This window comes from Periplaneta americana, chromosome 2 (assembly GCF_040183065.1).
Source record: "Periplaneta americana isolate PAMFEO1 chromosome 2, P.americana_PAMFEO1_priV1, whole genome shotgun sequence".
Taxonomy (NCBI): domain Eukaryota; kingdom Metazoa; phylum Arthropoda; class Insecta; order Blattodea; family Blattidae; genus Periplaneta; species Periplaneta americana.
In genome coordinates, this window is record NC_091118.1 from 13,113,970 (window position 1) to 13,138,968 (window position 24,999).

At 33.8% G+C, this 24,999-nt stretch overlaps 2 protein-coding genes across 4 annotated transcripts in view; one reads left to right on the plus strand and one right to left on the minus strand.

Annotated features, from left to right (window-relative positions):
- Positions 1 to 24,999, minus strand: part of LOC138713499 (golgin subfamily A member 6-like protein 24) — a 588,053-nt gene that overhangs the window by 317,217 nt on the left and 245,837 nt on the right. The window lies entirely within an intron of this gene.
- The window catches only part of LOC138713423 (uncharacterized), a 25,536-nt gene continuing 802 nt past the window's right edge, over positions 266 to 24,999 (plus strand). Inside the window, exons 1-5 of the mRNA XM_069845518.1 lie at positions 266 to 343; positions 8,178 to 8,395; positions 9,749 to 9,982; positions 18,040 to 18,077; positions 20,870 to 24,999. The exon at positions 20,870 to 24,999 is cut by the window's right edge and continues 802 nt beyond it. Coding sequence (XP_069701619.1) covers positions 22,284 to 24,992 — 2,709 coding nt within the window. The 5' untranslated portion in view covers positions 266 to 343; positions 8,178 to 8,395; positions 9,749 to 9,982; positions 18,040 to 18,077; positions 20,870 to 22,283 and the 3' untranslated portion in view covers positions 24,993 to 24,999. The remainder of the gene's footprint in view (positions 344 to 8,177; positions 8,396 to 9,748; positions 9,983 to 18,039; positions 18,078 to 20,869) is intronic.

Sequence of the window (24,999 nt, forward strand, 5' to 3'; positions counted from 1 at the left end):
TCTAAGGAACGCTGATCTAGAGGAAAAAGCAAAAAAATAGAAATGATTTCTTCGTGGAATTCTATCTTTCCTGTTCCTACCTTCATATTTCCAAGAAAATGGAGGATCCCGTGACGCCATTTTCTGCTTACTGCAGTCCCGCCATTACGGATTGTGGATTCACACGCTCATGAATGCTGCGCGACACAAGGAAGTTTCACGCAGGAAGTGATATCTTGTGCTCACGTTACACAGCTTCCTGTTGTCTGATTTCTTGATTAAACTCCTGATCTTGACACTGGAAATGAGAGCGATACCAGACACGGATTTGCTGCAGACGACACATCATCTAGTTTGTCAGCTGGTATGTCATTTGTTTTCTTGGATACGCATGTCATTTGTTTATTTTTTTTTTAATTTGTATGTCATTTGTTTTCTTGGATATGTATGTGATTGAAAATGTTATTTCTTCCGTTCCATGGCTTATTATTATTATTATTATTATTATTATTATTATTATTATTATTATTATTATTATTATTATTAAGCACATTATTATTATTACTAGCCGTACCCGTGCGCTCCGCTGCACCCGTTAGAAATAAATATAAAGTAATTACATAATTAAAATAGGACGTTTGATCCAGAGAACATTCGTGTTTGATAGAAGGATAAATCGTTTAATATGTTACTTAATTTAAATTGTGTTAAATAATTAAAATGCTATCATTTTGGTCCAGAGACACTCATTTGGTGCAATGTCAATTCCTTTAACATGTTTCTAATTTTTATTACATGCAACCATAGTTTAATGAACATTGACATCATTTAGATTTAATGTGTATACTTTATTTTACTTGTTATAGGTTTCCATTGAATTATGATAATAACTTAATTTTAACCGTTCTTTTCTACGTATTCAGTAAATGGGGTTTGGCCCACTATGGTTCTGAAACCTTCAAATAAATTATATTATATAATATTACATATTATATTATATTACATTACATTACGTTATATTACATCAGAAGTTACTGTAATAACATTACAGCATTATGTCCATCTAGAGAAACTACACTTTCCAATTGTGAAATAATAATTAATTATACAAATCGGTTAATTTAGCTTCCGATATTACTTCATACAAACACATAAATATTATCTGTAGGCTATCTTTCATAGCTTTCGTTTGTTGCTGTCCAAGGCCCCTTATAGACGAAGTCATTTGTTTTTTATTTCATTATACGGCCTTGGATGGCAGTTATTTTAATTTTAAAACTCATTGATCTCATTAAATATCAGTCCTATCAAAATTTTGCATGGAATAAAACTTATCGCAAATTAGTTTTAAAGAAACTTTTGTTATGTAACATTTTTCACAAAAACCAATAATAAGCGAGATATTTCGATTTATTTAATTCAGGCCCCCTTATAACCCCCCTTTTAAATAATGTAGTTTGAATGCCATATAGCCTAAAATCTAAGTTACAACAAACTTAATTTATATTCCAATTTTCATCGAAATCCGTTCAGCCACTATCGCGTGAAAAGGTAACAAACATACAGACAGAGAGATAGACAGACAGAAAAAAATTAAAAAAAAAAAGAAGCGATTTCCGGTTTCAGGGTGGTTAATTATATATGTTAGGACCAATTATTTTTGGAAAATCGAAAATTACCAGAAAAATTTCGGCTACAGATTTATTATTATTATTATTATTATTATTATTATTATTATTATTATTATTATTATTATTATTATTATTATTAGAGCTAGGATTTTGATGAAATTGCATCTTTTTTTCTAGTAAGCCAGAAACATAGCTGCTTTATTCTTATTTTTTTTATTTTATTGGGTTATTTTACGACGCTGTATCAACATCTAGGTTGTATCAACATCTAGGTTATTTAGCGTCTGAATGATATGAAGGTGATAATGCGGATGAAATGAGTCCGGGGTCCAACACCGTAAGTTACCCAGCATTTGCTCGTATTGGGTTGAGGGAAAACCCTGGAAAAAACCTCAACCAGGTAACTTGCCCCGACCGGGATTCGAACCCGGGCCACCTGGTTTCGCGGCCAGACGCGCTGACCGTTACTCCACAGGTGTGGACTAGCTGCTTTGATATGTTATGTGATAAACTGAGTGTTTTAAGACATATTTGTAAGGGATTTTTTTTGCATTTTTTGCCCGTTTAAACTCATAAGAGTATGTTTTGTTTTTTTTTTTCGGACATTTTTGAGACATTTTCATTTAATTTTGGCCATACACCCCCATTATTTTTACTTGGTTATTTAATGACGCTGTATCAACTACGAGGTTATTTAGCGTCGATGGAATTGGTGATAGAGATAATTATATTTGGTGAGATGAGGTCAAGGATTCGCCATAGATTACCTGACATTTATTTATTTATTATTTGTTTAACCTGGTAGAGATAAGGCCATCAGGCCTTCTCTTTCCCTCTACCGGGGATTACAACTACAATTTGTCTTATGGTTGGGAAAAACTCGGAATAAAACCCAACCAGATAATCAGTCCAAGCGGGAATCGAACCCGCACCCGAGCGCAACTCCGGATCAGCAGGCAAGCGCCTTAACCAACCGAGCTACGCCGGTGGCTAATACCCATTATTTTGTATAATATTTTAATCGTTTTCTACACAAATATTTCCATTTTAACATAGTACGCTCCAACCACCCCTTCAATATAGACTCCTGTATATCTGCTAATTACGGATAAGAGTAGCCTTGTAATGGGGTACATGGAAACTACATCAGGTAAAATAATTAAAGTGTACTACTTAGAAAAATTATGTAAAATTAAATAAACTTAAATGTTGGTATTAGAATTTAATTTAATTACTAGTCTAAGCATTAAGTAGCACAAAATCTCTTTTCCTACTAAGCCAATTATGTAAGATCACTTTTTAGGGCATTTTTAAGGGCATTTTTTAAAAAGATTTTTAGGTCATAAATGCATTGTTTTTAGGACATTTTTCATGATTTATAGGTCATCAAAATCCTAGCCCTAATTATTATTATTATTATTATTATTATTATTATTATTATTATTATTATTATTATTATTATACCACGGAACTTTATGCATTAAAAAGCCTAAAAATATGCAATGCAGATATGCAGCAAAACTATTGAAATATGCGCTAAAATTGAAATATATGCAGTAAAATAGTACATTATGCAACATTAAGAAGTGAGTATGGATATTTATGAAACGAGCGCAAGCGAGTTTCATAATTTTCATACGAGCTTCTTAATTACCATTATAGGCGAGTTTCATATGACTTTTTATGCTCGACCATATTTCTAACTTGAAATTACCGGTATTCAGATGTATACATTTTATTTGTATCTGACAAGATCGGAAGTGACCTTGTTCTAGGTCGTGAATTGTGAGATGTGCGCAGACGCGAAAGTATTGATTTTTTCCGAGGAACAATAATGTCACTGACCTTGACGTAGTCCCGTTAAATTGATAATATTATAACCTTGATTATTGAATTCGACATTGAAAAACGAGATGACAAATTGAATTTATTTGAATATTATTTACAATTAACGCTAATTATTATAGTAACAGAACATAACCTTCTGCGACAGTATTGGATTTCCAGCCTCCGTGACTTTTCGCTAATTCTCTTTCGATTGCATATCCGAGAATAATCGATACTTGCGGTTTTATAACGGTACAAAGCTGACTTGTCATTGGCTGAACACATGTAAGCTGAGTTATCACTGGCTGAAGACCTATACTTTAGTGAGTAGGTGTACTTTAATGTCATGCATTAAAGGAATGCTACCGGGTGTATAATTACTACATTTCGGCATGGTCGAGTATAAAATATATTTTAGAGGTTTACTTGGTTTAATAATACGATGCGTATGAAAATACTTAATTTAAAGTTACTAGCATATCTTTTTTAAACTTCTCTTTTTTCTGTAAATGTATTAATAAATGATTATTAATTTTACACAGATATTTTAATTGGTACAATTTTAACTTTCTATGTTTCCAACTTTATTTTAAACTTTCCTTGCCTTTCACGTAAGGCTCTTTACTGTGAAACTTCTTCTCTGATCTGTCGGAATTAGTTTAAATGCCGAGAACCATCTCTCGAAATCACATGATGTGACAAGTGTTTTCATTGTCGCAGGTGTTTAAATAACATTCAGTTTTTGAATAATTTCAAGGGGCCGGGTATCGATCCCGGGACCCTTCGCTTAGCGCGCGAACGCTCTACCAACTGAGCTACCCCAGGAACTATACACGACACCGTCACAATTTTTTCTTTTATATCTACACAACTCACATGAGCTGACAAGACGACAGAACTCAACTTTGAGTGCACACAAATTCTGTGTGACTTTAAATTGTGGCTTCCTGTTAACGTACCTCCAGTAACGAATTTTTCCTTTAAGTTATTCAAACCTGCTTTACAGGGAGCTACAATCTGAAAGCCAGATTTGTATAACATTCAGTTTTGTTTCTATGAACTCAAAGCGGGCTAGCAGCAATTTCATGTCCTCAACAATAATTAATTATATTGGTTTTATTTCTCACATAATCTTATATTGCTTCCTCGTGACTGTACAAATGTTTCTATATTTTATAAATAGAAAATGCTTAACAGTTATTTGTTGGTACATCTATACTAATAATACATCTGTAGCCGAATAGTTTCTGGTAATTTTCGATTTTCCAAAAATAATTGGTCCTAACATATATAATTAACCACCCTGAAACCGAAAATCGCTTTTTTGAAATTTTTGTTTGTATGTCTGTCTGTCTGTATGTTTGTTACCTTTTCACGCGATAATGGCTGAACCGATTTCGATGAAAATTGGAATATAAATTAAGTTCGTTGTAACTTAGATTTCAGGCTATATGGCATTCAAAATACGTTATTTAAAAGGGGCGTTATAAGGGGGCCTGAATTAAATAAATCGAAATATCTCGCTTATTATTGATTTTTGTGAAAAATGTTACATAACAAACGTTTCTTTAAAAATCATTTCCGATGCGTTTTATTCTCTGAAAAATTTTGATAGGACTGATATGTAATGAGATAAATGAGTTTTAAAATTAAAATAACTGCCATTTAAGGCGGTGTATTGAAATAAAAAACAAATGACTTCGTAAGGGGCCTTGGACACAACAATCGAAAGCTATGAAACATAGCCTACAGACAATGTTTCTGTGTTTGTATGAAGTAATATATCGGAAGCTAAATTAACCGATTTGTATAATTAATTATTAATTCACCATTGGAAAGTGTAGTTTCTCTAGATGGACATAATGCTATAATGTTATTACAGTAACTTGTGAGTGAATTGAGGACAGGTAAGATTAAAATAGCTTCTTATGCACAGAAAACTTGATAGGTTATTCTGTATATTCATTTCCTGTATTTCTTATAATAATGTTTATGAACATATTCATTTTTATCTCAGAGAATTAACGAACAACGAGAGTGTATTGATTTAGTATGCAGTAATAGTACGTTAGCTTAGCAATCCATTATTTTATAATTCAAATTTTAACTGTGCTCAATTGAATAAAATACATATGCAATAAATGCAATGCAAAAAAAATTGGGTAATGAGCCAAGCAGATTATGTTGCGCTGTTGTAAAAGTTGTTCCTCCTGAGATTCAAGAGCTCCCACAACAAATTAAAAACTTTCTAATTCGAGTACATCCGTTATCAACACACTTTTTCATAATAGGCCTATAATATAATATAAACATAATAATAAATCTGTAGCCAAAATTTTTCTGTTAATTTTCGCTGTTCCAAAAATAATTGGTAATAACAATTAAGAAACATGTTAAAGGAATTGTCATTGCAACAATTGAGTGGTCTCTGGATCAAAATGATCGCATTTTAATATTTTAAATACAATTTAAATTAAGTAAGATATTAAACGATTTATCCTTCTATCAAACACGAATGTTCCCTGGATCAAATGTCCTATTTTAATTATGTAATTACTTTATATTTATTTCTAACGGGTGCAGCGGAGCGCACGGGTACGGCTAGTGAAAAGAATAAGAAGTTATTTTGCTCGCTTGTACAATTTTCTCAAACACAGTTACGATCTTTAAAAGTAAGCCAGAATTATGGTATGGGCCCTGTATTTAATAAAGAAGTTAAGAGGAAGTAATCACTAATCACTTATAATATACCTACAACATATAAATTGCAATGAATTTACTTCACGTTCAATCATATTCACAATCCTTATAAATAAGAACTAGGCTAATTCGTTAAAAATCTAAATATCACAACACAGCGGAGAGCATAAACATTTCACGAAATCACAGGGATCCTGTGAATCACCCGTCAGTTTTTTATGGTTGCTTTAAATTACCCCACACCATCAAGTAGCACAAAATCCCCAAGCGAAGTGTGCGTTTGTAAGACAGCACGTTGGCTGTGCGGTTTATGTCTTGCAGATATAGAACATAATGCTTTTCCGACACGGAAGCGGTTACCATGTCAACGCGACGTGAATACTCTTATTAAATAGCAAATTACGTAAAAGGAATTGACAAAAGAAATCAGATTATAATGAGACCCAAGATTCGTACTTAGTTACCATAGTGACCGCTGAGATTGTATCCTGGCCACGGAGATGGATTTTGAAGCGCGATAAAATGCTTAACATGGTTTAATTCGGGAACTGAGAGGTCCGGTTCGTAGATGACATACCTCTACCTGTGATAGAGGGCTCTGAGGAAAATTTTTCTCCCATTTCTGGAACAATATTAGAAACTTTAATTGCCATTTATATTCAAAATTACATTGAGTCTTTCTCAATCTAGCAAATGGCTTATTAAACATATTCACTTGCCTCGTGTCATAATGATGTATCTCTTTCCTTAATATAGAAGTAAATAAATAAATAAATAAATACATAAATAAGTAAATAAATAAATAAGTAAATAAATAAATAAGCAGATAAATAAATAAATAAATAATTAAGTAAATAAATAAATAAGTGAATAAAAAATAAATACGCAGATAAATAAATAAGTAAATAAATAAATACATAAATAAATACGTACATAAATAAATAAGCGGATAAATAAATAAATAAGCAAATAAATAAATAAGTAAATAAATAAATAAGTAAATAAGTAAGTAAATAAGTAAATAAATAAATAAGCAGATAAATAAATAAATAAATGCATAAATAAGTAAATAAATAAGCAGATAAATAAATAAGTAAATAAATAAATAAATAAGCAGATAAATAAATAAATAAATATGTAAATAAATAAGTAAATAAATAAGCAGATAAATAAATAAGTAAATAACTAAATAAGCAGGTAAATAAATAAATAAAAATAAATAAGTAAATAAATAAATAAGCAGATAAATAAATAAATAAGTAAATAAATAAGTAAACAAATAAATAAATAGATAAATAAGTAGAAAAAAATATATATAATATATAAGTATATATAAAAATATATAAGTAGTTAAATAGATAGATAGATAGATAGATAGATAGATAGATAGATAGATAGATAGATAGATAGATAGATAGATAGATAGATAGATAGATAGATAGATAGATAGATAGATAGATAGATAGATAGATAGATAGATAGATAGATAGATAGATGGATGGATGGATGGATGGATGGATGGATGGATGGATGGATGGATGGATGGATGGATGGATGGATGGATGGATGGATGGATGGGTGGATGGGTGGGTGGATGGGTGGGTGGGTGGATGGACGGACGGACGGACGAAGTGATGGACGGACGGACGGTTGTATGGATGGATGGATGCATGGATGGATGGATGGTTAGGTAGGTAGACAGATAGATGTACTATCGAACCAACAAAGAAAGAAAGAACAAATAAATGGATGGTTGGCAGGGTGGTTGGGTGAGTGTATGGATGGATGGATCGGTCGATGGATATATGTGTAGATAGATAGGTAAATAGATCGGTAGGTAGGCCTAGGTAGCTAGATGAATGGATGGATGGGTAGATGCCTGGGTAAATAGGTACAGTAGATAAGTAGATTTATTCACTAGCAGTGAAAAGTGTTTTGAGGCAACATTTCTGAACAAGGAAATCCTTACCAAATTCCAATTATATCACAGAATACCTTATTGACTTTAGTCCATTGTTTAGATTTATTTATTTGTTACAGGAGGATAATTTGGTTTCATAAGATGGTGTCCTGAACTTCAAAGATGGACGTCTTCTTCGCAAGGAAATCTCTTGATTGTGGGTGCTTTTGGCAATACGTTCAACTGCCACAAAATGACTTCAGTTAATTCCTTTTGATAGACATAAGCTAACGTTCTAGCAATTCTCCCTGTGATGGAAGGCTATGAAACTGATCTTGGTGCAGGTGCCAACATTAAAGTATGTTATACCATATTCCCTTAATATCTCAATACAGGGTGTTCGAAAAGTCTTACATCATAGGACTAGTCACAGTTTGTGTACTGTGTGTGCTCTATCAAGTTTTACATGTCAGGAGGAGAATTCACATATTATTTAAATACGGGTCACAAACTTAGGTGATGTGATGCGACTTTTATGCTCGAACCTTTGGCGTCGATATTCGATGTCTCCAATTTTGATGCTGTAGATCCGTGATTTAACATCCCCAAAAAGCAAAATCCAAGGGATTCGAGTCGCCGGGCGTGGATTCCAAACGACGGGACCTCTGAGATCAATTCAAAAACATATATAAGCTACATACTATGATTTGTCGTATGTTACGGGACTTTTCGGACACCCTGTATATTTCAAATAACATCGGGGAACGTGCCTAGACTAGACTATTTTCCTTAGAAGTGGGTTCCATTTACAGAAATGTGTATTGCAGATGACCAAAAATCACATTTTCTGTTTTTAGTCTTAAAAATTAATAATTGCTGTAGATTAAAAATATATTTATATTGTTACGAGTAATTCGATTGTGTTCGGGTAAACGGGGATGTCATTTTGTGCAAATGTAGTTTTGTTCCCCAGGTGGATACACAAGTATGGAATGTGTGTAAAAGAACGTTTTTCTTTTGTTTGTTGTGATGTGAACAGATGTATTGATGTTGTTAAAATATGGCCTTCTTATCAGAGTTAAGCACAATCAATATGTATGGGAGTGATGCACTCCATTTTTGTAATTGGTGTTCTTTGGTTCACGTCACACTTTTCTTACGCTGGACAGATAATAGATAAATATTGCAAGACCGAAGAACTCTATTTCACAGCACAATTTACAGCACTGGCACTTTTTAGAGTCGGATGCTAGGAAGACTTTCTATGCTTTGTATTTTACATTGTATTTAATTAATAAATAGGCCTACTTTTATCGGTTTTTAACGACAGTGTATCAACTGGTATCAATGTAAGGACATTTTTGTGAGATTATTACATAAATACTGTTCATAGCATTTATCTTAAAATTTCCGAAGTATTATATACAGGAGGGTACATAAGCATGTGTACTAAAGTATTGCAATATAACTTAGTTTTATTAAGTACAAGTGAGATTACAGTTACAATCAATGTCATTCATCGACATTAGGCATCAATTTAACTGCTTGATCGATCCGTTATCGATTGTAATCCTCATTTCTACCTAATAAAACTATATTATATTTCTGTATACCTACTTATGCACCCACCACCTTGTTTATTGTACAATCGAATATTGTATTACACTTCAGATAAATACGTGGAACATGAATTTTGTACCCCATTTTGCAGGGCCACCTGTCTGAAATAGAACAATTGAAAATTTATTTAGAACATATAAAATTACAAATGGAAAATAAATTGAGGCAGAAGAGGAAGCAGTTAGAAGAAGAACTGGAAGCAGAATACAGCAGATACAAGAACTATCTGGAGCAGCACTTTCTGAGGATAAAGGAGCGTCTGGAATGTGATCTCAAGATGGGAACGAACGGGGAAGATCTCCTTACTTGCAGCGAGTTGCTTTCTGTAAGTAGCATTCATACAGTGACATTGTACAGGTTTGTGTTTTCGTTGCTAAATATTGTGCGGTATAAGACGTCACACACTACTGGTGGAATGTCGAAGGGAAGGTACAAAGTAGAACACTTTATTATACTGGCCAAATTCGACCACTACAAGTAAGTAGGCCTGACTTATTTTTAATCCACCGTTATGATACAATGATTATCCAAGTAAAATAAAAATTCATCAACAATGTCAAAAATATGTAAACGAACAAGTTAATATATTAGTCGATATTAACATAAGAATAACTAAATAAAGAATAATAAATTATCAATATTATCAGAAGAATCTATACTAATAATAAATCTGTAGCCGAAATTTTTCTGGTAATTTTCGATTTTCCAAAAATAATTGGTCCTAACATATATAATTAACCACCCTGAAACCGAAAATCGCTTTTTTTAAATTTTTGTTTGTATGTCTGTCTGTCTGTCTGTATGTTTGTTACCTTTTCACGCGATAATGGCTGAGTCGATTTATATGAAAATTGGAATATAAATTAAGTTCGTTGTAACTTAGATTTTAGGCTATATGGCATTCAAAATACATTATTTAAAAGGGGGGTTATAAGGGGGCCTGAATTAAATAAATCGAAATATCTCGCTTATTATTGATTTTTGTGAAAAATATTACATAACAAAAGTTTCATTAAAAATAATTTTCGATAAGTTTCATTCCTTGAAAAAGTTTGATAGGACTGATATTTAATGAGATAAATGAGTTTTAAAATTAAAATAACTGCCATCTAAGACGGTGCAATGAATTAAAAACAAATTACTTCGTCTATAAGGGGCCTTGGACAGCAACAATCGAAAGCTATGAAAGATAGCCTACAGATAATGTTTCTGTGTTTGTATGAAGTAATATCGGAAGCTAAATTAACCGATTTGTATAATTAATTATTAATTCAACATTGGAAAGTGTAGTTTCTCTAGATGCACATATGCTATAATGTTATTACAGTATTACAGTATTGTAATTTTATTGTTCATGTTATAGTTGTAATCCCCTGGTAGAGGGGCAGAGAAGGCCTGACGGCCTTATCTCTACCAGGTTAAATAAATAAATACTAAATACTAACTTCTGAGGACAGGTAAGATTAAAATAGATTCTTATGCACAGAAAACTTGATAGGCTATTCTGTACATTCGTTTCCTGTATTTCCTAAAATAATTTTTATGACCAAATGAGTGGTCTCTGGATCAAAATGATCGCATTTTAATTTTTTGATTAAATTTAAATTAAGTAACATAATAAACGATTTATCCTTCTATCAAACACGAATGTTCCCTGGATCAAATGTCCTATTTTAATTATATAATTACTTTATATTTATTTGTAACGGGTGCAGCGGAGCGCACGGGTACGGCTAGTATATAAATAAATATTTAGTCAATATTATCGGCATAATATCGAGAACAATTAATAATAAGTAAAAAAAAAATGCGCTCGAAAGAGCATTGATAATACACATTATTGTTTTATCAAGTCGTTCAACGACCCCGTCCATCTTCTACACTGTTTGAAGTGATATATGCCGCACTTTTGTTCACATAACTTGCATTCACACGAGTCACTCGGTTGGTGGAACTTCACTGTCTTGCACAATTTATGGTGGAAACCGTGCGTGGCCAATCCTATAATAGCATGTCTTTGTGGTTGGTTGCTGCTGGTCCACTCCCTGTTCGTCATGGCGTCTGTTGCGAAGAATTCTTTTTCTATCTCTCTTTCCTTCTGTTTTCTTCTCTCTGCGACATCCTTGTATGGTTCCGTTGCTGGTAGCATCATCCTGATTCGCAGGTCCTCCAGGAATGGTGTTTCTCTGGCCAACATGTAGACCATTCTGCTCGGTGTATATTTGCTTGCACCTAGTGCCTTCTTCATGAATCTAGTTTTTACTTTCTCCATGTCGCTCGCCGAAAGCTTCTCCCATACTAGTTCTAGCCCGTAGCTAGCGATTGGGGTGATCACTGTCTCGAATAGTTGCATGGCTGTCTCTAGCTTTAGTCTTGTAATGTCCTTGATATTACAGATTGCTCTTATAGCTGCTGATGCTCTCTCCTGTATGTGTGCGCTGAAAGACTTTGCGGTTGGCTGCAGTGTAATGCCTAAGTATTTGAATTTATTTACTAGTCGCATCGGTTCGTCGCCTAGCTTGAGGGTGTCACTTGCCGCTACTCTTCCACCTCTCCTGAAGACCATTTGTACTGTCTTGTTTTTATTTATCACGAACTCATTTTCGGATGCCCATCTTTGTACTGCGTCTATGCCGTGCTGGATTGCCTCTTTGTTTGCGGAGCCGATGGCCATGTCGTCCGCGTACATTATCAGCGTGCTTCCTTCCATTGCCTTCCCAATGTCTGCTGTCATTATATTAAATAGCAGCGGGCTAATTGGGTCTCCTTGCATTACCCCGTTGGTCTGTATAACCTCGTCTGATGCTGCCACTTCATCGCTTATCTCGAGCCAATTTCGCCTCATTATGTCTTCCACTATTCCAGCAATGGGGTGATCGTTCCCAATCATGTCCTTTAGCTTCCTGCGTAGTATATTCCTATTTATGTAGTCGAAAGCTTTTTCATAATCTATGAAAACTACATAGTACTTTCCTTTCGGCTTACTAAGGGCTTCTTCGATCTCGTATAATAGTGCTGACGCTGCTTGTAGGGTGGACATACCCTTCCTGAATCCGAACTGACTTGCTGGTATGCTTATTTGGGTGATGTCCGTCAGTCTGTTTGTCAATATTTTCATAAATATTTTGAATAAGGTGTTTTCCAGTACCACCCCTCTGTAGGAGTTCATGTCTTCCGTGCTTCCTTTGCCTTTGTACAGAATTTTCAGGGTTGCCCTTCTCCATTGCTCTGGTACGGATCCCATCTCCAAACATTTATTAAACAACTCTTTCCATACTGTTTTAAATATGTCTGCTGATGCCTTTAGATGTTCGTACGCTATTTGATCCCGGCCTGTGGCTTTTCTATTTTTGGCTTCTCCGATCCCTTCGGTGACTTCGTCCTCCGTGATTTCCATTCCCCGGTCCCCTGTTTCCGCGTCTTCGGGGGTACTTGCTTCGTATGCTTCCGTTCTGTTTCCCTTATTCAGTATTTGGGCGAAGTGATTTTGCCAATTTTGAATCGGTATTTCTTTCATCACTCCTCTCGGTTTCCGCTTTAATGCCCGGAAAGGGTCCTTCTCTGCTTCTTCTATCATTTGTTGTGCTTTCTTTTCCACGTAGTTGTCTTTTTTGACCTTGATTGTGTATTTATACTGTTTTCTTTTCTCGGCGTATCTTGTCAGGTCTTCTGGATTTTTGGATGTCTTCGCCTTGACTAGTGCTCGTAGCGTTTCCTTCCGTTCCTCGTAGCACGTCCTATCAAACCACGGTTGCGCCCTTCTTCTTTGTGCTGGTTGACAGGCGCTCTTTATGAGGTTGTTTGTTATGTCGAGTGCTCTATCTAGCTGCCCTTCTTTTATTCTCTCTCTCGCTTCCTCGATGCTCTCCTTATTGTTCTGTATTTGTTCTACATCCAGTATTCTTGATAGCCTGTTCTGAGGGCTTTCCTTGTTCTGTCTTGTTCTCGGCTTTTCCCTTTCCAGCCTCGTTGACATCGGTATATGTTTCCTCATGGGTGTGAAATTGGAGTACCATAGGCCTTTTTGTTCTATAAATTTTAAATCCTTTCCTCTGTACAGCAGTAGATCTATTGCACTTGTCCCGTTGTGCGCTATATATGTTGGCGTTTCTCTCTTATTGGTTAGTATGAACCCCTCGTCTCTTAGTGTCTCCAGGACTATTTCTGTCTTTGCGTTCACCTTGTCTATCCTGCAGTTGAGGTCCCCTACTATTATGACGCTTTCGTCCCTTCCTGTGTCCGTTATTGCTGTCATTAAGGTTTCGATCACTTCTTCCGTGGTTGCTTGCGGTCTGATGTACACTGCAGCGACTGTGATGTTGTCTGTTCTCACTGTAAGTACGTCTTCCTCTTTATGTATTACTTTAAAGTTCCCTTGTGATGGCCTCAGATAGCACGATACTCCACCTGTCGGTCTGCCGTCTGTTTTCCTTCCGTATGAGTGCAGTCCGTAGTATCCCTCTATGTTAATCAGCTCCGTTGCAAATGTCTCTGAGAAAACCAATATATCATGTTCAAGTAGATCTTCTTTTTCTATGTATTTCAGGGCATTTTTTAGCCCTTCTGCATTCCAGTTAAGAACATTAATAGTCGAGTGAGACTCCTTCGTTTTGATATGTTCTCCGAAAGCGGTAGCGTCTTACAACGACTCCTTCTGAATTCGTCAATATTATCGGAAGAATATTGAAAACAATTTAATTTAGTAATTGATATTATTAGAGGAACAGGTATCCAAATAAAAGAGTTAATGTTCTAGTCAATATTATCAGAAAATACCGAAATAAAGAATTAATACATTAGTCAATATTATCAGAATATCTAAATAAACAAGTTAATAAGTCACTTAATATTTTCAGAAGAATATCTAAACGAACAAGTTAATAAATCTCTTAATATTTTCAGAGGAATATCTAAACAAACAAGTTAATAAATCTCTTAATATTTTGACAGGAATATCTAAACAAACAAGTTAATAAATCTATTAATATTTTCACAGGAATATCTAAACAAGTTAATAAATCTCTTAATATTTTCACAGGAATATCTAAACAAACAAGTTAATAAATCTCTTAATATTTTGACAGGAATATCTAAACAAACAAGTTAATAAATCTATTAATATTTTCACAGGAATATCTAAACAAACAAGTTAATAAATCTCTTAATATTTTCACAGGAATATCTAAACAAACAAGTTAATAAATCTCTTAATATTTTGACAGGAATATCTAAACAAACAAGTTAATAAATTAATAAGTATTATCAGAAAAATATCTAAATATAAAATGAATGCATTAGTCAATATTATTACAATATCTAAATAAACAAGTTCATAAATCTCTTAATATTTTCACAGGAATATCTAAACAAACAAGATAATAAACCGCTTAATACTGTATTTTCAGAGGTTTATCTAAACTAAGAAATTAATAAATTGATAAGCATTATCAGAAAGGTATCTAAATGAACAAGTTAATAAATTAGTCAATATGTCTATAAAACACGTTAATAAATCAGTTAACTTTTTCAGAAGAATATCTAAACAACACGTTAATAAATTAAATAATAATATTAGAAGAATATTTAAATAAACAAGTCAGTGAATTAGTCGATCAGAGGAATATCTAAACAACACGTTAATAAATTAGCTAATAATATTAGAAGAATATTTAAATAAAAAAGTCAGTGAATTAGTCGATCAGAGGAATATCTAAACAACACGTTAATAAATTAGCTAATAATATTAGAAGAATATTTAAATAAACAAGTCAGTGAATTAGTCGATCAGAGGAATATCTAAACAACACGTTAATAAATTAGCTAATAATATTAGAAGAATATTTAAATAAACAAGTCAGTGAATTAGTCGATCAGAAGAATATCTAAACAACACGATAATAAATTAGCTAATAATATTAGAAGAATATTTAAATAAACAATTCAGTGAATTAGTCGATCAGAGGAATATCTAAACAACACGTTAATAAATTAGCTAATAATATTAGAAGAATATTTAAATAAACAAGTCAGTGAATTAGTCGATCAGAAGAATATCTAAACAACACGATAATAAATTAGCTAATAATATTAGAAGAATATTTAAATAAACAAGTCAGTGAATTAGTCGATCAGAAGAATATCTAAACAACACGATAATAAATTAGCTAATAATATTAGAAGAATATTTAAATAAACAAGTCAGTGAATTAGTCGATCAGAAGAATATCTAAACAACACGATAATAAATTAGCTAATAATATTAGAAGAATATTTAAATGAACAATTCAGTGAATTAATCGATCAGAGGAATATCTAAACAACACGTTAATAAATTAGCTAATAATATTAGAAGAATATTTAAATAAACAAGTCAGTGAATTAGTCGATCAGAAGAATATCTAAACAACACGATAATAAATTAGCTAATAATATTAGAAGAATATTTAAATAAACAATTCAGTGAATTAGTCGATCAGAAGAATATCTAAACAACACGTTAATAAATTAGCTAATAATATTAGAAGAATATTTAAATAAACAATTCAGTGAATTAGTCGATCAGAAGAATATCTAAACAACTCGTTAATAAGTCAGCTAATAATATTAGAAGAATATTTAAATAAACAAGTCAGTGAATTAGTCGATCAGAGGAATATCTAAACAACACGTTAATAAGTTAGCTAATAATATTAGAAGAATATTTAAAAAAACAAGTAAGTGAATTAGTCGATCAGAAGAATATCTAAACAACACGTTAATAAATTAGCTAATAATATTAGAAGAATATTTAAATAAACAAGTCAGTGAATTAATCGATCAGAAGAATATCTAAACAACACGTTAATAAATTAGCTAATAATATTAGAAGAATATTTAAATAAACAAGTCAGTGAATTAGTCGATCAGAAGAATATCTAAACAACACGTTAATAAATTAGCTAATAATATTAGAAGAATATTTAAATAAACAATTCAGTGAATTAGTCGATCAGAAGAATATCTAAACAACTCGTTAATAAGTCAGCTAATAATATTAGAAGAATATTTAAATAAACAATTCAGTGAATTAGTCGATCAGAGGAATATCTAAACAACACGTTAATAAGTTAGCTAATAATATTAGAAGAATATTTAAATAAACAAGTCAGTGAATTAGTCGATCAGAGGAATATCTAAACAACACGTTAATAAGTTAGCTAATAATATTAGAAGAATATTTAAATAAACAAGTCAGTGAATTAGTCGATCAGAAGAATATCTAAACAACACGTTAATAAATTAGCTAATAATATTAGAAGAATATTTAAATAAACAATTCAGTGAATTAGTCGATCAGAAGAATATCTAAACAACACGTTAATAAATTAGCTAATAATATTAGAAGAATATTTAAATAAACAATTCAGTGAATTAGTCGATCAGAAGAATATCTAAACAACTCGTTAATAAGTCAGCTAATAATATTAGAAGAATATTTAAATAAACAAGTCAGTGAATTAGTCGATCAGAGGAATATCTAAACAACACGTTATTAAGTTAGCTAATAATATTAGAAGAATATTTAAAAAAACAAGTAAGTGAATTAGTCGATCAGAAGAATATCTAAACAACACGTTAATAAATTAGCTAATAATATTAGAAGAATATTTAAATAAACAAGTCAGTGAATTAATCGATCAGAATAATATCTAAACAACACGTTAATAAATTAGCTAATAATATTAGAAGAATATTTAAAAAAAAAACAAGTCAGTGAATTAGTCGATATTATCGGAAGAACATCAAAGTAAACATTGATAACTTAAACAATATTACCTGTAGAATATCTAAATGAAAATGTTAATCGAATAAATTAGCTAATATTATCAGAAGAATATGGAAAGACCTTAATAAATTGGACAATATTATCAGAAGAACCAAGTTAAGGAATTAGTCAGTGTTAGCAGAATACTGTATATCCGAGTAAACCTGTTATTAACTTAAACAGTATTATACCTATCTGAAGAATATCTAAATCAATAAATTAACGGATTAGTCGATCTTATCAACAGAATATCTCAGTAAACAATTAATAAATTAACCAAGAGTCTCAAAAGAATTTTTAAATAAACAAGTTATGACAATAATTTTAAAGTTAATAAACATTCCGGAGAAATGTGCAAATAATGTCTTGCAGTTGTTGAATTTCTTCAACATTTTCTTTACGGCTTTCTTAAGAAACAAATTAGCAATATTTTTGAATTAATAGTTATATATTTAATAATTCTCAATGTAGATATGAATGTTCTTTATTATCCTCTACTACTTTTGACAACTTAGATCAGAACAAACAGATTTAATAAATACTGACAGAACTCGAGAAACAATTATTTTATGTTGCAGGACAAGGATAGAACCAGCAGCAACAGACTGGAAATCAGGTTAGTTAATATTGGTATTTGGCGACTGTCAGTTTTTCTTTAATTTCATATTATCTTAGTTACGGTATTTATTTTTTAGTAACTCATAGATACTAAATATGAACAAAATGTAGTTAGCATAAATCGTGTTACACTTACAGAAAGATTGAATTCGGAAAACCACTATAATGTTATCAAATATGATGTAAACGTTCATCTATATGATTATTTCGAAATTGATATTTTTCTAAATATCGTATGAGCATAGATGACCACGGTAACTAGGAAAATGATAAAACTAAATGGCATGTAATTCGTAAACAACCATCCAACAAAGTTTGCCCAGATGATCGTACTACAGCCAGTATACACAGGGTGTAACAACTTTAATGTTTAGAATTTCTGGAACATGTTCCCTGACATGTTCTACGTCGATTAAACCTAACATACCTATATCCAAAGTTCTATAGGTTTGGAGTATTTGTACCCCAAAGTTAAATTTTTGAGTTTAATTTTATCGCTGAATACTGAAAGACGTAACACCAATTTTCCGAAAGTGACATGTCTTTGTCATTATTTTTATTAGTACCATATTACATTTTCATATCAACTACTTGTGAGTATGAAAGAAGCAGTGCAAAGTTGAAAAAAAATGTCCTTAAGATTCCAAACACTGTACTTCTTGAAATTTGCCAATAGGCACGTGAAAATACCTGTGCACTAGGAATCCTACGATTTGGGAGCCGTGCTTGATATGCCAAAACAGCTGCTGTTGCATTGCCATCACACAGTCCATACACATGAACTATGTCGGCGTATTCCTGATGTGTGTACACAAAAGGCATGTTTTAATGGTCAAAACTCAATAAAAAGATTAGTCACAATACGGTTTATTTTTCTCACAACTGTTATTTTAAACTGTTGTCTGTTTCGTTTCCTTAGCAACCTAAACAATTTTAATTTAATTTCTCTTAAAAGTAAAATTTCCTCCATTCACTGCTTTTCAATTGTTTCTTATGTATCTCTACTTAGTAAAGCCATAAAATAGGCCTTGTATAAACGGTATAATGCTTGGAGCTGCAAGAAGTTCTATTTTTTCCAGCTCTGTTATCTCTGTAACCTCTCAATTTCGGATATGGGGAAGGTTGCCTATATTGGACCAGTTTTTTGTTTTTTAATCCCATGTCTTTAATAATGATTAAATTAAATCAAAATATGTTCTACCACATTCTACATTCTGTCTACTTTCATCCTACAGTGTTATATTTTAAATTACACAATTCCTAATAAATATAAAAAGGTAAAACTAAAATCATGGAAATGGTCCAAAATGGGAAACCGGTTGCCTAATTTGGACTCATAGTGTCCCAATTTGGACCTCGCAAAAATACATTAGTAATAGTAAACAAATAAGTACAAGAAGGGTATTTATTATAAATATCTTTAATTCACCAAATTTTACGTTAAAAATGTATCAGCTATTAACATTTGGTGAAAGAAGTTACACAATTCTCTGAACTTGGATGAAAAATAAAGAAAAACAAGATACATTAATTATAGAAACACTATTGCATTCAAGCTTATTGTTACAGTCATAATATTTCTCTTTATACTGAAGTAGTTTTATATTAGTTGCTTGTCTCGGTTACATAGCCTATTTCAAAACTAGAGGAAGACTCATAAAAAAAAAAACTAAAGGTTGCTTGCCTTCCGAAGTACTTCATTGGAAAGCGTTTTTGCATTCAGCATATATCTTTGCTGTCGCCCTGGTTGGCAAGTTGGTATAGCGCTGGCCTTCTATGCCCAAGGTTGCGGGTTCGATCCCGGGCCAGGTCGATGGCATTTAAGTGTGCTTAAATGCGACAGGCTCATGTCAGTAGATTTACTGGCATGTAAAAGAACTCCTCCGGGACAAAATTCCGGCACATCCGGCGACGCTGATATAACCTCTGCAGTTGCGAGCGTCGTTAAATAAAACATAATATTAAAATATTATATCTTTGCTGTAGTCTATGGCACTCCATATACGCGAGCACGCTCGTCGAGTCCATAGTCACTATTCCTTTATGCTGCTACCGCCTTCTTCAAAGCATCATTTCATTTCCCGTAAGTTCCCCTTTTTGACATCTTGGAAACATAAAGACACAGAATCCCCCAATATGCTACTTTTTCTTTAACGTTGACCATAATATAATGCTTTATATTCATGTTGAAAAAAAATACTAACAGGTTCCTAAATTGGACCAGTCCAATCCAGGCAACGCGCAGAGGTCCAACCTAGGCAACTTGTTCACTTATGCAAACAGACGACACTAAACAAACACATGAAATTAAAAACTAGTTTTAATACACGCAGATAGTAGCTAATGAAAAATACTTGTAACGTATAGTATAGAAATTGTTATTACTTACTCCTACTGTATATAGAAGCTTAAGATCCGTAGCGTAAAAATTGTAAGCGAAAACACCAAAACACATTAACGGCAATCCTATTCGCTAATATGGCTGCAGCTCACTGAACTTCAAGATGAGTATCTTAGGCAGCGTCAGCAAGCAGTGGTGCCAAATGAAATGTTTGAAATACTTCTATATATGGAAATACAACTGCGGTCCAATTTAGGCAACGGTCCAAATTCGGCAACTCTCCCCTAGGTATGTTAGGTTTAATCAACGTAGAATGTGTCAGGGAACATGTTCCAGAAATTCTAAACATAAAAGTTGTTACACCCTGTATAAGCTAGAATTTACAAGTAATTGCAGTTCAAATTTATGCAAACAGAAATTGAAAGCGGCACTGAATTGATTTGTTACAGGATTGAAGACTACAGAAAACGATCTTCAAGTGCTGATGGCAGAGGTTTGAATTTTGAGACCAAAATGTTGGCATTGCTGTTCATGCGTGGTGTCAACACGACTCCGAAATTCTCTTTGGCTAGTAATGTGGCTGGGGTTGGACAATTTGATGATATAGTGTTTGCATACATGGATGAGACACAAAACGACATAAAGATCATGTTCATCCAATTGAAACATAAGCAAAATGTTTACAGAAAAAAGACTAGAAACATCAGCACCGCCCTTCTATCCCTCAGAGGTGATTACAGTGTTCCTCAGTATTGCAAATCTTACCCGGAAGTGATGAAATGGCTTAGAAACCGTGATATCACTAGCAACATCAACATTGATAATGTAGAATTAGTATTGTTTACAAACAATGCACTGCATACAAACACTTTATGTCCAGATGGACAGCATAGTGTTCTTTTCACAGAAGGAGAGGTGTATTGCTTCACAGAAGAAAATGACACTTATATATACAATTTATTTCAGCAGTTAGAAACATATGGTAGTTTTCTCCATGAATTCAAAGCCAGAGAGGAAGATTCAACTGAAAAACTTGAAGAGATGAAAAAACAAATAAGCAGCGTTGATATAAGGAGGAAACTGATAGAGCTTGAAAGAGATGCAAATAAAATTTCAAGAGAAATAAACTACTGGGGAAATCTATCACACTATAAAGATTTCTTAAGCAGGTTCAAAGTGTATTCTCTGCAATCCGATGAGAGTGGACTTGATAGGTTCATAAAGAAAGAGATTCAAACAGCATGTGGTACCGGAACTTCAGCTACAGGGATAATATTTGAAAGACTGTTGAAAGAAATACACAACTGGTGGGAGAAAGAGTCTTTCTTTCTAACAGAAGAGGCTCTGTTCTGGAGGGGAATAATGCAAGCCCGCATTAATGAATTCAACGACGAACCTTGTTAGAAAGTTGAATAACTTAAACATCAGATTCAATGAAGAAAATGTTAGTAAATGTAAAGAAATTATATCCGATAATACAACTTTACACATTTCACCTATGAAACGTGATTCTTCACTTCTTGTATGTTTGAAGGTCCATCAGAGTTTAGGAAATAACAAATATCTTATGGTAGAAGGCAAAGCGTTTGAATCACACGAAAGTGAACTGTTTATTCTTTGGGAAAAATGGTGTGATTTGCTAATTTTAGTGGATGACGGATATATTCCTTATGATTTCTTTCACAGTTGTCCTAGGAAGAGATTCATTTGTATCTCCGAAACGAAACCAGACACTGATTGCTTTACAGTGTGCGATGACACAAATTTGGATCAACTGGATGAAGTTTCGCAGCAAAAAGTCATGATATTCCTTTTAGGAAACTAGCAGGAGATAAGTACAGCTTAGTGGATGGTAATATCATTATGCAGCTGTTGTCTGAAAAGGTTGTTCTTGGCGATGAGCTTTTTGGCGACTTGGAGTACTATATACCTCGAACGTTGCGACTTGTGGGCAGAGTCAGACAGAAGATTTTACGCAACATGATTGACGCTCCTGTTACATTTGCTGTTAGTGGACTTTCAGATTCTGAATTACAGCAAATGGCGCCTCATGCTGTGAAATTTGAGGCAATGAACACGCAGAACGAGGACCTGGATCACTGCGGAGTTGTAGCTGTCGAGTCGGAAGATGATTTCATACAATTAGCGAAGCCACAGCAGAGTGTTCACTGGCTTTGCAGGCAAAATAGTGGCTTACTATGGAAGGAATCTAGAGGAGACATTAGAACCATAAAGAACTGGATACAACTTAGCAAAACAAACTTGTTTGAGAATGTCGATTCCATTGCTGATGTTCCCCATCGTCTGGTTTTGGTATCTGCTGAATCTGGGATGGGAAAATCTACACTTCTGAGTCATCTAGCACTTGGAATCAAGCACATGAACCCTTCTATGTGGGTAATAAGGGTAAATTTGAATGATTTTACTAATTTATTAGAAGTTTTACCAGAAGATGTAGATTTGGCACATGTAATAACATTTATACTGGAGGTTTCAGGGATTCCCTCAGAATGGAGAGACATTTTGAGAATGAAGTTGGTGAAAATGGAGGAGGTATGCATGTTATTTGACGGATACGATGAGATTAGTCCCACTCACGCGGGAAAGGTGACACTGATGCTTCAACATCTTCAGGCAAGTAAGGTTCAGAAGTTATGGGTGACCACACGACCTGTAATGAAGCAGAGACTGGAACAGGACTTGTCCACGTTGGCTTTCACATTACAGCCGTTCTCAGATACAGACCAGGCAAATTTCTTGGCCAAATTCTGGAAGAAAACTTTCTCTGAAATTAATGAAATTAATTTAAGTAAATTTATTGTGAAGTTGCAACATTTGACTGCAACCAATCTCAATGACAAAGAAAGATATTTTCTGGGAATTCCTTTACAGTCACGATTGCTGGCAGAGGCTTTTGAAGATGACTTGAGAAATTATATCGAAACTGAGGAAATTGGTCTACCATTGAAGGTGGATTTAATTCAGCTTTGTAACAGATTTGTACAAAGAAAGTTTGAGATTTCTTGCGAGAAGAACAATGTAGACAAAACAAAACCTGGGTTAATACAGGATTATGAAGAATTAAGAGAAACATTTGAACAAAATCATATGTTATCAGCTTTGTTAGCCATCCTTCCGAACGCCCATGTGAAAAAGTTGCCAGGTTCAGATATCGTTATTAATAGAATTACAAAATTTTCAAATCGGATTGAGGAAGGTCGCGAGAAAACAGGAATTATTAAAGAAATTGTGAATGGCAAACCAGTCTTTATACACCGAACATTCTCTGAATATTTTGCAGCTCTTTGGTTTGCCAGAAATTATGAATTTGTGAGAAACCTTCTGACAGAATTACTTTTCGATCAAAATTTTCAAGTTTTAAGAAACTTTTTTGATAGAATCATGGCTCAGGAATTTGAGTTACATGTGGCAGTTGTTAATCAAGACAAAACAGCAGTGGATACATTGTTGTTATCACAGAACATAGACGTGAATGCCAAAGATCATGGTGGAAGAACTGCCCTATTTCTTGCAGTTATGAACTACATTGACTCATACAGTGAAACGTCGTGTAATGTGACAAACCAAGTTCTTCAAACCTTGTTAAGGCACGGAGCAGATCCAAATATCAGAGATGATGTCTTGAACTGGTCCCCACTGTGCCTTGGTGACAAAATAAGAGCTTGGCCAGCCGTTGATTTGTTGTTAGGAAGCTCTGCAGATGCTGCGGACTTACTTTTCACCAAACTGAACATGTGTAATAATGCTTACGTCCAGGAAATGTTGCGAGTGGCATCTATAAATGGACTTGTGAACTTAATAGCATTTATGTTGAACAATGGCATTCCTGTTGGATACTGGATCCGCATGGGTTACGGAAGGTACAGGTGTGAAGCAACAATGTTGCACATCGCAGCGAAACACGGCCAATTAGATCTTGTAAAATATCTAGTAAAAAGCGAAGCTGATGTAGAGGCACAGGATCGTGGCCTTTACAAGAGGACACCTCTGATTTGGGCTGCTGAAGAAGGAGAGCTGGAAGTTGTGAAATTCTTGAAAGATCATGGCGCTAGTGTAACGTCATGCGATTGGTGTGGCAACACTGCATTGCTGAGAGCTGCAAAAAATGGAAAGTTTGCTGTTGTTTCTTTATTGTTGCGTGAGTCAGAGATTACAGCTTGCGACCAGTTCGGCAACAATATTCTTCACATTGCTGCCAAAACAGGGAATGTGGAACTGGTCACTCAGTTGCTGGATGCTGGGCTGCACGTCGATTGCTACAATTACAGACAGCAGACTCCGTTGTGGCTGGCGGCGTGGTTTGGTCGTGTTCCCGTCGCGCGATTGTTGCTGCAGCGAGGCGCAGATGTTAATTTGCAAGATTCCAGTGACGGCTTCACACCCCTTCACGCTGCTGCCAGTGGCGGCCACGTACAGATTGTGCAATGCCTTGTGGATCATGATGCCAACCTCAGAATATATAGCAAATCAGGTCGAACGCCATTGCACGTAGCTATTGCATGGAAACACACAGCTGTGGCTGATTTTCTTGCAAATAGTTCGATGTATTAGATGCCGT